The sequence below is a fragment of the Prionailurus viverrinus genome, chromosome D2, assembly GCF_022837055.1.
Source record: "Prionailurus viverrinus isolate Anna chromosome D2, UM_Priviv_1.0, whole genome shotgun sequence".
NCBI classification, from domain to species: domain Eukaryota; kingdom Metazoa; phylum Chordata; class Mammalia; order Carnivora; family Felidae; genus Prionailurus; species Prionailurus viverrinus.
In genome coordinates, this window is record NC_062571.1 from 71,932,074 (window position 1) to 71,945,950 (window position 13,877).

Here is a 13,877-nt window from a genome sequence, read left to right on the forward strand (position 1 = left end):
GACAAGAGGCCCCTGCCTGCCAGCTGCTATGCCCGTGTCAGGAGTCCAGCCACACTGGAGAACTGAGGCAGAGAGTGACCTGTGCACAGACTCGCGCCTGATCCCCACAGAGCGTGGGCTGCTGGGGTGCTGTCACAGTCAACATCTGGGTACCTCTCTGCAAACTTGAATGCACCGGGGCCCTTACATTGGGGTCAGAGGAGAAAAAAACCTGCACACCAAGAGATCCACCAATCAACCAGAGTCCCAAAGACTCTTTCAGCCCGAGTGGAGACGTGGAGGGTGAGGGCACGGGAGGGAGTTGTGCTTCAGAGGTATCTGATCTCAACCACCGTAGATTAAATTCTCTGAGAACAAGACGGCCTTTCCCCACTCTCAAGGGAACCAGTGTGTGGCCAGCCGGGAGCGACACCTGGATCCCATAACCCTTGGGGATGTGCTCCCAGCCTGAACTGTTTACAATTACACACACCAAACCAACATCAGCTGGGCGGGGAATGGACGCCTGCCCATGGAGAAGCCAGGAGGTCAATGGGAAAAAATGATTGTAGTCAATGCTGAGCCTTCATGTTTGGACCCTTTATCCAAACTGCCGCGATGTTCTCATGCCCCCGCCCTGTGCAGACACCAGGGCCTCCTCTGATCCTCATTTCCAGGGAGCTTGGAGTGGCAGTGGGAGGAGCCCCCACCCCTTGGAGGTTAGCCGAACACAGGGCTATTTAAGGACCCACAGAGGGAGGATAAGAATGTTCTTTCCCGGGAATCCTAGTCACCATGACGCTAACGTGCACTCGGCCAGGTGGGATGGCTGGCAAGATCCCAGGGTTAGCAAATGGCTTGGAGAAGGTGGCCTTCTTTGCATTAGGCCATATGGAATGACACTTCCTAGGGCCTGATGAAACACCAGGGGCTATGCTGAACAGATTTTCACTTTGGCTTCCTCGTCCAGGAAGGAATGAGATGCTCTTTGGCAGAGAGCAAGCCCCACTTTCCCTACCCTGACTCTGAGGTCATCAGCTCCCCCTGGGGAAGCCCAGGATTCTAGCCACGGCTACTTGAAATGAAAGCCCGACACTACTAGAGACCTGGGGTCAAGGGGAGGCTCGTTCGTTCTGGGTCTTTCTGGCCTCAGGTTCTCAGGGGGAATCCCTTTTCTAAACTCAAGACTCAGGAGACCTGAATGGAATCGTCAGGAAAAAAAGAAAGAAAGTGGCAGAAAGTCAAGAGGAGAGAATGCGGGTATGAAAGAAGATGGCGGGGCGGGGGGGGGGGGGGGGAGGCGAAAAGAGAGAGAGAGAGAGAGAGAGAGAAGGCTGCATGTCCAGGTGCAGGAGCAAGCCTGAGTGCAGCACCCAAGAGGGGTCTCGGAGCACCAAACACTCACACTTGCCCTTGATGGTTCTGTCATTAACCCGACCCACTCTGTCACAGGCTGACTTCCAGGGCATCTGGGATACACGGACCTGAACTTCAACGGGCTTCCATGGTCGCCAGTGGCACACGCGCCTCACCTAGCTCAAGGGCCTGCAGTGGCTCTCTCGGGAGATCCTCGAGAGCTCCAGACACCAGGAGATGTCACAGTCCAGCTATACTGCAGACAACTGTACTCGACCCTCGCATACGCCATGATCCTCAGCCGCAATCCCAGAGGTACCGACTACAGGGACCCCACCTCTAAAACCCGCTAGAAGACGCACAATCCCACCCTACCATGACTATCATGGACCAGCCGCACCGCATTAGGCATCCGAGCAGCAGGGGTGAGGTTGTCGGGTGCTTGCCATTTCAACCCAAGATCTGGCACGTCAACACCCTTTAGTCCCTCCTACTTGTACTAGAGAGGATGCCATAAAAGGCCGGACAATACAAAGGGCAGTAGGGTGGTGACCATCTCAAGCTCATAAGGAGGCTGGGATTGTAACTGAGAACATTCACCCCTTGTGGACCCAACACCATAGAGATGAAGAGTTGTCCCTTACTAACTACCACCCAATAGGTCTAACTTACCACCCAATAGGTCCCAACCCCGATATCAAGGATCCCAAGCACCCCAGCAGAGTTCCTTCCAAAAGGACCATATTTGAATTTTCGTAAATCAGCTCAGTATGTTCCAGGACTGTGGGTATTAAATAAGTCAGTGAAATCTCCAAACAATAAGCTCATTCAACACAATCTCTTTTTCTCCCCCCATCTGGGGACTTGAATATAGTCAACATGAATAAATCCTGTTGTGTAAAAACTGGGGGAGAAAAAAAAAAACAACAACGAGGGTGGAGGATGGAAGGAAATGGCAGGATTCCCACTTGCTGGTCTAACAGGGAGGCTAAGAGAGTCCCCACAACCCAAAAGGATGCTAGCGTGCCGGGGGAGCCCTGGGGAGATGGCAGTTAACAGTCTGCAGTCCAGGTAAGGAAGTTATCTGGGATTTCCCCACCCATGCATTCCCAGGTTCTCCTCTGCAGCCTTCCCATTCGTGTACTCAAACTAGAAGTGAGCCCTTCGGCTGCCCCAAATCTAGCCCCTTCCTAGACGGACCGGCCATAAGCCAGGCCTGACCCTGTATCAGGGATGTTTCACTTCAAATATGTACAAAACTTATTTCCTGCCTCTTCCCCTCCCCCTCCAGTGTCCCCCAACAAAGTCAAGACAATTAGAACTAAGGACTGCCCCCCAAAATCTTCCTGAATACCCCAAGAACAGGTGGAACAGAACTCCCTTTGCACAGGCCGAGTGGCTTGGATAGACTTGTGAGAAAGAGTTGCATGTGTGAAGTTCTCCTGTGTAATTCATGGTTGAAAGTGATCTACGCCCATATGGTCCTTGCGGATGGAAGTTCTACAGCCTTTCAACACACTGCACTTAAGAAAGATGAGAAGACACGGGTTCAGTTACCCAAGTCCTAGATCCAGACACAGTTCACCTGAAGAACAAGCCAATTCACATTTTTGATTAAAAAAAAAAAAAAGGCAACCACCACAATCTTCAGATTCCATTAGGACCCCCAGAGTAATAGTCTTCCATTGTTGTGGTATTCCACACCCCATCTCGTGGACTGGGGCAGGAAGGGCTGGTGACACCTGCTCTTCCTACAGGAGGCTTTCCCCCGTCTGGAATCATCTGGGACTAGGTGCCTTATTTTGCTAAATCGTGGGTTCTCCCTGCCTCAAAATCATCCCTCGCTAGCACGGGTAAGCAGGACTTCCAAAATCAAAAAGTCAGCCAGGAAGTAATTATGGTGCAGACTTGGGTACTCCAATTCCAATTCAATAACTTTATTGGTGAGGGACGGGAAGGAAAAAAAAAAAAAAAAGACTTTCAGAAAGGGTGCCCAATTCAATACATTAGATCCATGTGTGTGTAGCAACAGAGTTCCCAGGGTGGAAGCCTGGAGCTAATGCTTCACTATTCCATGACCCTCTTGGGCTCGTCTGCTGCCTGGGTTTTAGGAAAACTGCTTTTCCTCTTCGCTAACCAGAGGGAGATCCCCCACCCTCGCGCCGTCTGCGCCTGATGGAAAAGTCTCGTGCATTTAGGATGCTGTCAAGCAGTCCATCCTTACCTCGGATTCTGTTTACCACCCGTGATGGCCCAGGGGGCACTCAACAGAGCCTCTGTCTCGTACCACAGCATCGTGAAGCACTAGGGTTTGTTTTAAAGTCGGCTTCCTGAAGGTGTCATTTACACACGGGGGAAAAAAAAAAAATTGTCCCACTAACTGCACAGGTCTGAGTTTTCACAAATGCCTGGAGCTGTGGGCTCTCTACCACCGTAAAGATTTGAAACGTAAAGATCTCTACCATTCCAAAAATTTCCCACATACCCCTTTGCGGTCAACCCCTCCCCCCTCCCGCGGCCACGACGGACGGGTTTTCTTTCCCGGCAATTTTGCCTTTTCCAGAAAGTCACGTACATGGGATCATACAGCGCGCAAGACTTTTGAGCCTGGCTTCTTTCACTTAGCACACGGGTATGTACCTTAGGTACGAACTGCTGGGTTTTTAAGCTTTGGACTTTCGCTTTCTTGCCAAAGACATGGAATGATTGGCTGCAGCTTATCTTTGCCAGGGAGGAACCAAATTCTGGATTCAGGGCCTTTTAATAAAGCAGAGGCCTGGGAACAGGGTGACCTCCCAGCTCCATCCACCCAGAACGGAGGGGTTTCCTGGGACTTGGGGCTTTCAGCGGCAAAACCAGGCAAGTCCCACGCGAACCAGGAGAGTTGGTCCCTCTCCTTGGGACAGCCACCGCCGAAGGCAGGGCCGCACACACGCCCCGCTCAGAGGCCTCGGCCAGCAGGTTGGTCTCTCTGACGTGACAGCTGACCGACTGTCCTTCTTGGGTTTAATTGCAAGCAGAAGGCCAATTTGCAATCTGCTGGGCTGAGCCCCTGCACAGGGCTCCTGCTCCCACAGGCCTGCAGCTGTCTTTGAAGTCTCCGCGAGGGCTCAAGGAAGTGGGAAGAGAACTCAGGGGTCTGTTCAGAAGACAGCAGAGCCTCGTGGCTGTTAGTGCTGCACCCTCCCCACGCCTCCCCGGAATGTGTGACGCTCACAGAGAGATGGGACGTGAAGGTGCTCTGGGCTCGTTCTCCTTCTGCTCCGGGCCAGTGCAATGCGCCCAGGGTAATGCTGGCTCCTACCTTTTCTACACATTCTCCCTGCTCCTCCCTCGCAGCGGGGTTTTTTTGTTCGTTGTGAGACTAACCAGGGAGGAGGTGAGAGAGCCACGGCATAGAAAACTAGTATAAAAAGCTTGAAGTATCTAAAGGTTTCTTCTACGTAAACTGAGACATCAGAGGAAAGTCAGGCACAGCCTCGATGTGGCTCCACGCACGAAGCTTAAGGAGGCGCGATTCCGTGCCCACCGCCTTTCCAGCCGGTTCGAGAGAAATACACAGATGGTCCTCTCGAAGCAGCTAGGCTCCCTGGGCACCGGTTGAGCATCCCCAACTCAGAGCTCCCAGTAGCTCGGGCAGAGCTGGCTGTGAGGAACGCCCAACACATGCACAAGAAGGCAGGAATCGGTGGGGTCACAACCACGCCACAGAGGTCTTCGGGTGGCTGCTCCCCCAGACTTATTTAACGTTGCCTCTTCTCAAAACGCTTCCCAGCAGCTCTTACAATTCATCCCACCAAGCAGCCTGTGAGGCAGGTTAGTGATCATTATCCTCACTCGTACAGATGAGGGAACAAGGCCCAGAGAGAGGGATTAAGTGACTTGCCCAAGGTCACGCAGCGAGTTAGTGGCAAAGGTCGGGTTAGAATCCCGAGCCCCAGAGCGCCCAGGCCAGAGCTCAGCTCCACAAGACCCCTCGGCCATCGGTCCAGAGCATGGGCAAAGCTAGGTCTGTGCCCTCGGGAGCCCTGGAGGCCAGGTGAGCGGCTGCAGCGGGCACAGGCAGACTCATACTCACAAGCAGAAACCTGCAGGATCCTTCTCTGTACCACCAGACAGCAACACCCCTGTGCTGGAACAGACAGAAATAAGGCTCAAGTCGGGAAAGCCAAGGGCCACCAGGGTGGGCTTATGTCTCCGCTGCTGGAATGCGGCTTTGAGATCTTGCTTCGTAACATGGAAGAATGCGTGTTCCTGTTGCCTGGAATTCATTCATTCACCCACTCCCCAGTTATGCCCCAGGCACCTGTGCGCTAGCTGTGCACCAGGGGCTGGGGGGAGGGACGCTGGGAGGGGAAAGATAAGATCCCTGTCTTGAAGGTGTTCAGTCTAATAGACGAAACAGGCATATAAGACAACATGACATTAATTCATCAAATATTTGCTGGGTGCCTATGATGTACCAGGTGCTAATACGGCTATCCCTCAAGTCATTCAGGAACACAGAGGGAATCAAGGGAGGCTTCCGGGAAGAGGAGGCATGTGGATGAGGTCCCGAAGACTGAGGAGAGTTTCACTGAGCAACTCGTCCCTTCCGGGCTAAAGGGACACAGATAAGGAAGGGGTCTGAAATGGCTTTGAGTACTTCTTTCTTTTTGTTTTCTGCCAAGACTTTATTTAAACTTAAGTTAGTTAACATATAGTGTAGTCTTGGTCTCGGGAGGAGAATTTAGTGATTCATCACTTACACATAACACCCAGTGCTCATCCCAACAAGTGCCCTCCTTCATGCCCACCACCCACTTAGCCCATCCCCCCACCCGTCTCCCCTCCGGAGTACTTCTAGATAAACTCTTGCTGTTCGAAAAACAGGAGTTCCACCCTTTCGAAACTCCGTTCCCAGGGATGTTGTATCCTGCTTGACTTTGAATTGTTGCTTAATCTCTTTAGACCTCAGTTGACCTCTCTGTCAAATGGGAGTGAAGAATCCTCTGTTTGAGAGGGTGGCCCCGGCCTTCCCTAACAATCTCTGGCGAAGCGTTCGCACAAAAGTCCTTGAGAAACAAATTCCTCACGTGGCCAATGGCATTCTCTTTCCCACTGTCTGCTGCTCTCGGCTCTTGCCAGGAAATTGATTTTATTTATAAGAATCACAACCCTACGCTGACCTTTGTCGGGCTACCCACAGTCCCTCCCTCATTTCCATCTCCTAAAGACACATCCTCCCTCCAAAGATTCCTCAGTGACCACAGAGCAACTAGGACTGAAGAGCGCTCGGAAAGGCAGATGGACAAACACTGGACCCTATTTTCTAGATGGGGAAACTGAGGCCTGGAGAGCTCAGTGACTCATCCAAGGAACCAGAATGCATGGGTCTCCCCATTCCCAAGCCACTGCTTTCTACATGGCACCATGACCACTTCCTGCCTCTGCCTGGGCAGACACGCCACCCTGCCTCAGCTCGAGGGGTGGGGGTGGGGGGGGGGAAGTCTCCCTTCTCTGAATGGCAGAAGCCTTTAGAGAAACATTTCCCGTCATTAAAGGGATTTGCAAGAAAACTGGCACAGCTTCCTTAGCTTTGAAGCTTCTTGGCCCCTCCTGGCCCTTTAATTGTGCTTGGATCCAGCCCAGTTCCCAGAGCTCCCACCCCTTCAGAAGAGGGGAAGGGCCCACAGCAGAATTCCCGCCACCCAGCCTGGCCCGTCAGCACCACAGGTGACCCCTCAGTATTTCTGTTTCAGACCATTTCATTGCCAAAGCATCAAGGGCTCCCGCACAAAGAGCTTCAAAGTCACAAGGGCTCAGGGTCAAGTGCAACCACGAGCAAACCCCAAGCTTAGGACTGTGCGGTATCACTTGTGAGACTGTTTTGAAGCAGGGTTCCCACCGCCTTTCGAGCCTATAATAGCTTAAGGTGAATTACGTTAGATTTCTGGAGGCATCACAGATTTGGCGAAAGCACATCACATGAGTATGGAGGGTGTATCAGTCTTATTCCCTACGTGCTTTTAATTTTCCAGGTGAAGAAGGGCTACGTATACAATGTACGTATAACTACTTATCTTTTTTCAGTGATTCTCAATTTTGGCTGCACGTCAGAATCCCCTGACGACCTGAGCTGCACGCCTAGATCAACTGAATCAGAATATCTTGAGTGGGGCCTACATATCCCTTTTTTTTTTTTAAGGTCCCCTGATTGTTCCTAAGGTTAAGAACCACTGCTTTATGCAAAGCTTCAATAGGGAAAAACCTGAGTTCCTAGGCATAAAAAAAAAAAAAAAAGAAAAGAAAAAAGAAAAAAAAAGACATCCAGATGATTCCTTTGAAAGTGACATGAATATTATCAATCCGTCCATCTCTCTTAACTGATTTTTCTTTCTCAGACCTTCCCTGACCACAGATCCCAGTTTAAGCTTTCATGTGTTTTTATTTTTTCTTTAATGTTTTTATTTATTTTTGAGACAGAGAGAGACAGAGCATGAGCAGGGGAGGGGCAGAGAGAGGGGGAAGACACAGAATCTGAAGCGGGCTCCAGGAGCTGAGCTGTCAGCACAGAGCCTGACATGGGGCTCGAACTCACAGAGTGTGAGATCATGACCTGAGCTGAAGTCAGACGCTTAACCGACTGAGCCACCCAGGCGCCCCAAGCTTTTGTGTGGTTTTACTGGCTTGACTCCTCGCTGCTCATCTCTACCTTGCGGTACCTTAGGAAACCCACATGCCCTCTCCTGGGAATCAGGTGATCTGACTCAGAAGCAAACAAACAAAAACAGAAAAAGAGCGATTACACCTTCAACCAATGACTGTGATCCAAATTAAAGTGAATAGCTCAAGCGTGACAGCTTGGATCCAAGTATGATGCAAATTCAGGAAGCTTCCTCGGGACGGTTCCAAGTGCAATCCACAGATAGTAGGTCAGTCACATTTGGCCCTGGACACGCTCACCAGCTGGAAGAGCAGTAGAAACCAGAATTCTTGACCACATGCTGTGAGTTCAGCCAATGCCCTCCCCCCCCCCCCCCAGCACAGTGATCCAAGGGTGTCCTTATGAGAGTCATAAATATGGAAATAGCCAAGGATGGGAGCCTTTTCAAGGGACCCTGTGGATGCTGGCACTGCTTACACAACACCAAAGAGATTCATATACAAGAAACAGCAACTCTACCAACATTTTTTATGAGAACTCTTATAAAAGCTCCATCTCTGGGAGACACCCCTGCAGAGTCTTCTCACAATCCCTGCCCTTTGCTTTTGCTGGAGAGAGCCATGGCTATCTAAACAAAATGGCTCAGATGGGATGGGGGAAAAGTTTGGAAATGTTTCTGTAAGAGAGGCTGACATTCCAACGACTCTTCAGCTCCAGACCTCCCTTTACATCCTACAAAACAATGGAAAATCAGCCCCGAGTCTAAAAATGACAGGCTAGGGTTGGAGGATGTACAACAGGTAACACACACGCTAGGGAACGTGGAGAACAATTTCTCCCAAGTCAACTGCTTTGTAAGACTTAACAAATGAAAGAAAACACTTTGAGAATCTGGCCACAGCAACGAGGCATTCTGCCTGTTTGGGAGAGCTCAAAATTGGGACGTTAGAAACACAGAATGAGGCATTTCAGTGACAAAATTTGAAAGTGTCGCGAGAATTCTTCTTTATAATGTTTAGATATTTCAAGAACCCACGTAAATCTTGCTTTTCCATTTAACTTTGTTGTTAAGAAGATACCTAGTCATCCCACAATGATTCAATCTTACCTTAAAGACAAAAACTGCCCTCAATGTCTGATGAACATGAGACAACTATGGATTCCCCTTAGAGTTGCCCTGGTTAATCTGAGATTTGGCCCACACACGTTATTTTTCAATAAGAGTTCAAAGCACAGGTTAAAAGAACGGGGATTTCTACATCCCTGGGGGGGGGGATCCCTAAATTCTGCAGCTGAAACGTGTAGTTAGTAAACATATCCGCATTCACTGGTGAGGCCTGAAGACTTTCTCCAGAGTGGAACACTAAAAGATGAGTTGGATTAGCCTATGCAATCCAGATAATTCTCAAATGTTTCCATCCACTTATCACTCTCTGAGTTACTGCAAAATAAGGCAGACACATGTGTTACCAAAAACATAAACACTCTGAACTGGAAACTAAGTGTCCTTCAGTTGGCAAAAACCCCTGATACTCCAGGGTGGGAGCTCCAGGATTTTAAGCTCCCAAGAGAAAGAAGTAACTAAGAAGACTTTCTTAGGTCAAGGGCCAAGTCAAAAGCTATTAAGGCAAAAAGCTTCTGATAATAATGGGGCATTTAGAAAGAAGACCCCAAATGTTATAATATGCCCTAACTTAGGTTACTATGGTAATTTGAGGAAGCAGCTTTCTCCAGGGACCTTCATCCTGCAGCTGGCAACCCTTCATTTCACAATTCAGATACGGCACGTGCTGAAGTAAGAGGGACCTCAGAGGCCCGACACTTCCAACTCAAGCCCTGAATTCTCTGTGAGGGTCCCTCCCAAAGGGCCGAGGGGAGGGGGGAGGCAGAGTGGGAGAGGGAGTAGCAAACTTCCATTTTACAAAGAGAGGGGCCGTGGCTTCAAGTGTTCTGAGAGTGCATAAGGATGCATTCAGTCATCTCGGCATAAAACTGACGTGATCTCAGCAGAATTTGGGAGGAAAAAAAAAAAAACCCAAAAAACCAAAAAACCCCACCAGTCCGTTAGAAATGTGATAGAGGCTCCAGGGAGGGTTCACAGACAGAAACCAAAGGTTGCCCATTAATTTAACCCTGTCCCCCCCCCCCCCCAGCCGGCTTCCCATGGCCTTGGCAAAGACCCTTTCTTTCTGCGTGAGGTGCAGCCTAGAATTTAAATCTTTTACCCCCACCTGTAACCAGGTGACCCAGATTGAGAAAAAAGCAGTGGGAAAAATCAAAAGCTACGCACGACTAGCTGAGGGAACTAAAGCCGGTCCCAGAAGGTTCCTTTATGTCATGTCAGAAATGAGAAACCACTGGGAATGAGATTCCTTGGGAATCTGAGCATTTTCCTTTATTACCCTTTCCCAGGGGGAAATAAATATAGAAACAGTATTTCCTCTCGCAGGTTTGGCAGGGACGAGTCCAGGGCTGGGAGGTGCAAGAGGCTGAAATGAAAGGCGGGGGGTGTAAGGGGCGTCCGCGGCGTCCCGCTTAAGGGGTAACTCTTTAAGAAAAGCTCTTTAATCCTTGGCTTCTAGACTCCAGCCTCGGGGCTCCGAGCACTGGTGCGAGCCGAGCTGCGGGCACGACCCGGGCCGTCCCGCCCATCAGGGTTTGGCCAAGATCCCCGCCCTCGGCCAAACCCAAAACATGCCCAGCTGCGCGCTGGGCTAAACCCTCTCAGGCCCGGACGCCTCCGCGCGCTCCACCTGCCGGGCATCCCGTGCGCCCCCCACCCCCAGCCCCGCACTTCCCCCGACCCCTGGCTGGGGATGGAAACCGCTCGGAGACAGACGGTTACCTGGGCGGCCGAAGGACGGGGAGGGAGTGGAGCTGCGAGCCCACCCCACCGCCCAAGCGCATCCCCGCTCAGGCTCCTCGCTGGGGTCCGCGGGCAGCCCTCCACTCCGACAGGCGCCCGGGCGAGACGACCCAACGACTTGCTCCTCTGCCCCCAAGCCGCGCGGCGCCGTTGCCAATTCACTCGGGGCCTCCTTGGCCCCGGCATCTTTCCCGGGCGGCCGGGACTTGAGAGGTGGGTCGCCAAGCGCACCCTCGCTCCTCCAACAGGTGAAAGGCCTCGCCACGCCGACCCCGCCCTCCGCGCCGGGGAGGGTCCGAGAGCCCTCTCGGGGCCCGCGGCGCCGCCGTCGCCCGGGTCTCCGGCCCAGGTTCGGGCTGGACGGGCGCAGCCGGCTCTGCCCACCTGAGTCCCGGCGGGAAGCGAGGCGCCAGCGGCGCAGCCCCCCCCCACCGCCCCCCCCCCCCCAGCCCTCCTCGCGGCGCGACAGTGGAGTGCGTGCGCGCCGCGCCGGGACCCGCGCCCTCACCTTTGTACCGCTCCATCGGGGCCCCGGCGTGCGCTCCCGGCCGCTGGGCTCCGGCGCTGCGCTGTCGGCGCTCGGCTCCGTGCCCGGGCCGCCGCGCTGGCCCCTCCCCGTGAGGTCACGCTCGCCGCCGGACCTCCTGGCGCTCGGACCCCGTCCCCGCCCGTCGCGCCGCCCCCGCGGGGGAACTCCGCCGCCGAGGCCCCGCAGCGCCCAGGTCCGTGCGCGCCCCGGGCCCTGCTCCCCGCCCGCGGCCGCCCGGCAGTTCCTTCTCGTCCGGGACCCGGGGGCGGCGGCAGGGCGCAAGACTCGGCTGTGCCCAAACCCTGGGAGAGGTTCTGGCGAGCCCGAGGGGCGGGCTGGGGCGGGCCTACGAGAGCTGTTCTTCCAACCGCGGGGCTGCAAACCCACTGCCCGGAGGAGGAGACCGAGGTCGAAGCCCGGAGGCAGAGGCGTGCCTAGAGCGCCTCGCTCTTAACCGCGGGGCCGGCGCGCTAAAGCCTCGGCTTCCTCGAGGGGAGACCGGCGCATGGGGGTGGGGACACCCGAGCCGTGTCCCCGCGCCTGTCCCCTCCCCCCCCCCCCCCCCCGGTTCTTGGAGAATCGTTTCAACCCTCTAGCAACCTCCCCGGGCAGCCGCTGCCGGTTGCGCACACAGGAGGACGTCTGAAAATGACTACTTGCCGCCTTCTACCCGGGGCCCAGGTTTCCCCGGAGCAGTTGTTCCAGACTCTCGTGAGGACTAGAATTCCTAGAGCCGCCTGGACAAGTCCGGGAACACCTGACCGCCCGGGAGGGATGGTATCTGTTGCACAGGCGCTCGTCCACCCGTGGCTCTAACCACCCGGCGCTGCTGCCACCGGGCGCCACACCGCTATCCCTCCAGTCTCTCAACCTCATCTGCACCCAAAGGAGAGCCATGTTCTTTAAACTTCTCGATTTTCTCTTCAAAATCTCAATCACAGTATACGCAGGATGCCTGGAGTTTCAACCTGTCTCCCCCCACTTTCCTGAAGGAACATTAAAAACTATTTGTTGTGGGGGCGCCTGGGTGGCTCAGTTGGTTAAGTGTCCAACTTTTGCTCAGGTCATGATCTCACGGTTAGTGGGTTCGAGCCCTGCATCTGCTTCACTGTTGTCAGTGCAGAGCCTGCTTCGGATCCTTTGCCCCCCACCTTTCTCTCTCTGCCCCTCCCCTGCTCATGCTCTCTCTCTCTCTCTCTCTCTCTCTCTCAAAAATAAATAAATAAATGTTAAAAATAATTTTTATTATTTTCGAAAAGATTCCTTAAATCTCAGAACAGATTTTTGGAGACCTTTTGTCCCCAGCAGTCTTAGAAATATTTTTCTTAGTTGCATTAGCTGCTAACATCCACAGAGCCTTCCCCATAAGCCCGGCATGCCCCTTGGGGCTGTACAGGCACTGCCTTTAATTTTCCCAATAATTCTGTGATGTGGGGATTATTATTTATATCATGTAGTTGAGGAAACTGAAGTTTACAGAGGTTAAACAACTTGCCCAAGGTCACACAGTTAGAACAAACAAAAAAATAACAGAGCAGGATTTAAACCCGGGTCTGCTGCTTCCAGATGGTTGTTCACCAAGCTTTCCTGGCACTCATAGGAAGGGCCAGGCCGTCTTTACCAGCTTGTGGAGCACACAGCCAGGTGAACAGGGTCCATACCGGGCCAGGTAGATGCTCTGATAAGGCACAAGGGATTCTGGGAACCCTAGTGGAGGGAGCTGAACCAGCCTGGAGAAGCCTTGCAGGTCCTAGGAGGGGGACAGCCTAGTGAGGTGACAGGAGAGGCAGAGTGAGTGCAGCCTTCCAGGCAGAAGGGACAGTGAGGACAAAGGCAGGGAAGTGAGCCACTTCAGGACCACAGTTCTCTGTCGCTGAAGCCACAAAGGCGAAGCCAGGAGTGGAAACTGGAGAGGTGGGCACAGACCTGCTTGAGGGCCCCAAAGACAGAGTAATCTGAAAACCAAAGGCCTGGGCAGCACTGACAAGTGACGGTGCCCCAGGGGCCGTGGGAGGCTGAGTGGAAAGTGGCATGCAGGAGGCGGTTGCACCAGCCCGCTGCTAACCCGGGACGCTGCTAACACCAGCCCGCTGCTAAGCCTGGACGCTGCAAACCCGGCTGAGGAGGAGAGGACCAAGGGCAGAAATATGCAGGAAGTGTGATGCCAGGGCTCTGGGCCTGAGCACAGGGTGTGAGGGAGAAGGAAGCACCAATATGGACCAGGGTTTCCGGGCGGGTGGACAGTGTCAGCACTCAGGCACTCGGCCAGTCCTCAGACACCACCCGAGGCCCTGTTAGGCGCCAGGTGCCGCCAGGCCCTGCACAGAGCCTGAGCAAGGTGGGCCAAGGACTCTCAACGGACTGGGGGTGGGAGGACAACGAGCAGGACAAAAGATGAGTGTCCCTCAGTTGGACACAGAAATAGCAGCAGGTTGGGGTGTTGGGGCAGAAAGTGAAGGGCCCCTGGTGCCCGCAGGGGAGTTAGAGCCCGGGGTCTGAGC

At 53.4% G+C, this 13,877-nt stretch overlaps 1 protein-coding gene across 11 annotated transcripts in view; it reads right to left on the reverse strand.

Annotated features, from left to right (window-relative positions):
- The window catches only part of AFAP1L2 (actin filament associated protein 1 like 2), a 99,581-nt gene extending 87,823 nt beyond the window's left edge, over window positions 1-11,758 (reverse strand). For 9 of the 11 annotated variants that reach the window (XR_007145267.1, XM_047824797.1, XM_047824799.1 and 6 more), the window contains exons 1-2: window positions 11,356-11,505; window positions 5,414-5,467 (exon numbers count right to left, since the gene is read on the reverse strand). Coding sequence is in view for 9 of the 11 variants with exons in the window: in XM_047824797.1 (XP_047680753.1) it covers window positions 5,414-5,467; window positions 11,356-11,371 (70 nt within the window). In the remaining 2 variants the exon portion in view is untranslated. Of the gene's footprint in view, window positions 1-5,413; window positions 5,468-11,355 lie in introns of all 11 variants that reach the window. The other 2 variants (XM_047824805.1, XM_047824801.1) reach the window with 2 other exon arrangements.
- Window positions 11,759-13,877: the final 2,119 nt, after the last annotated feature.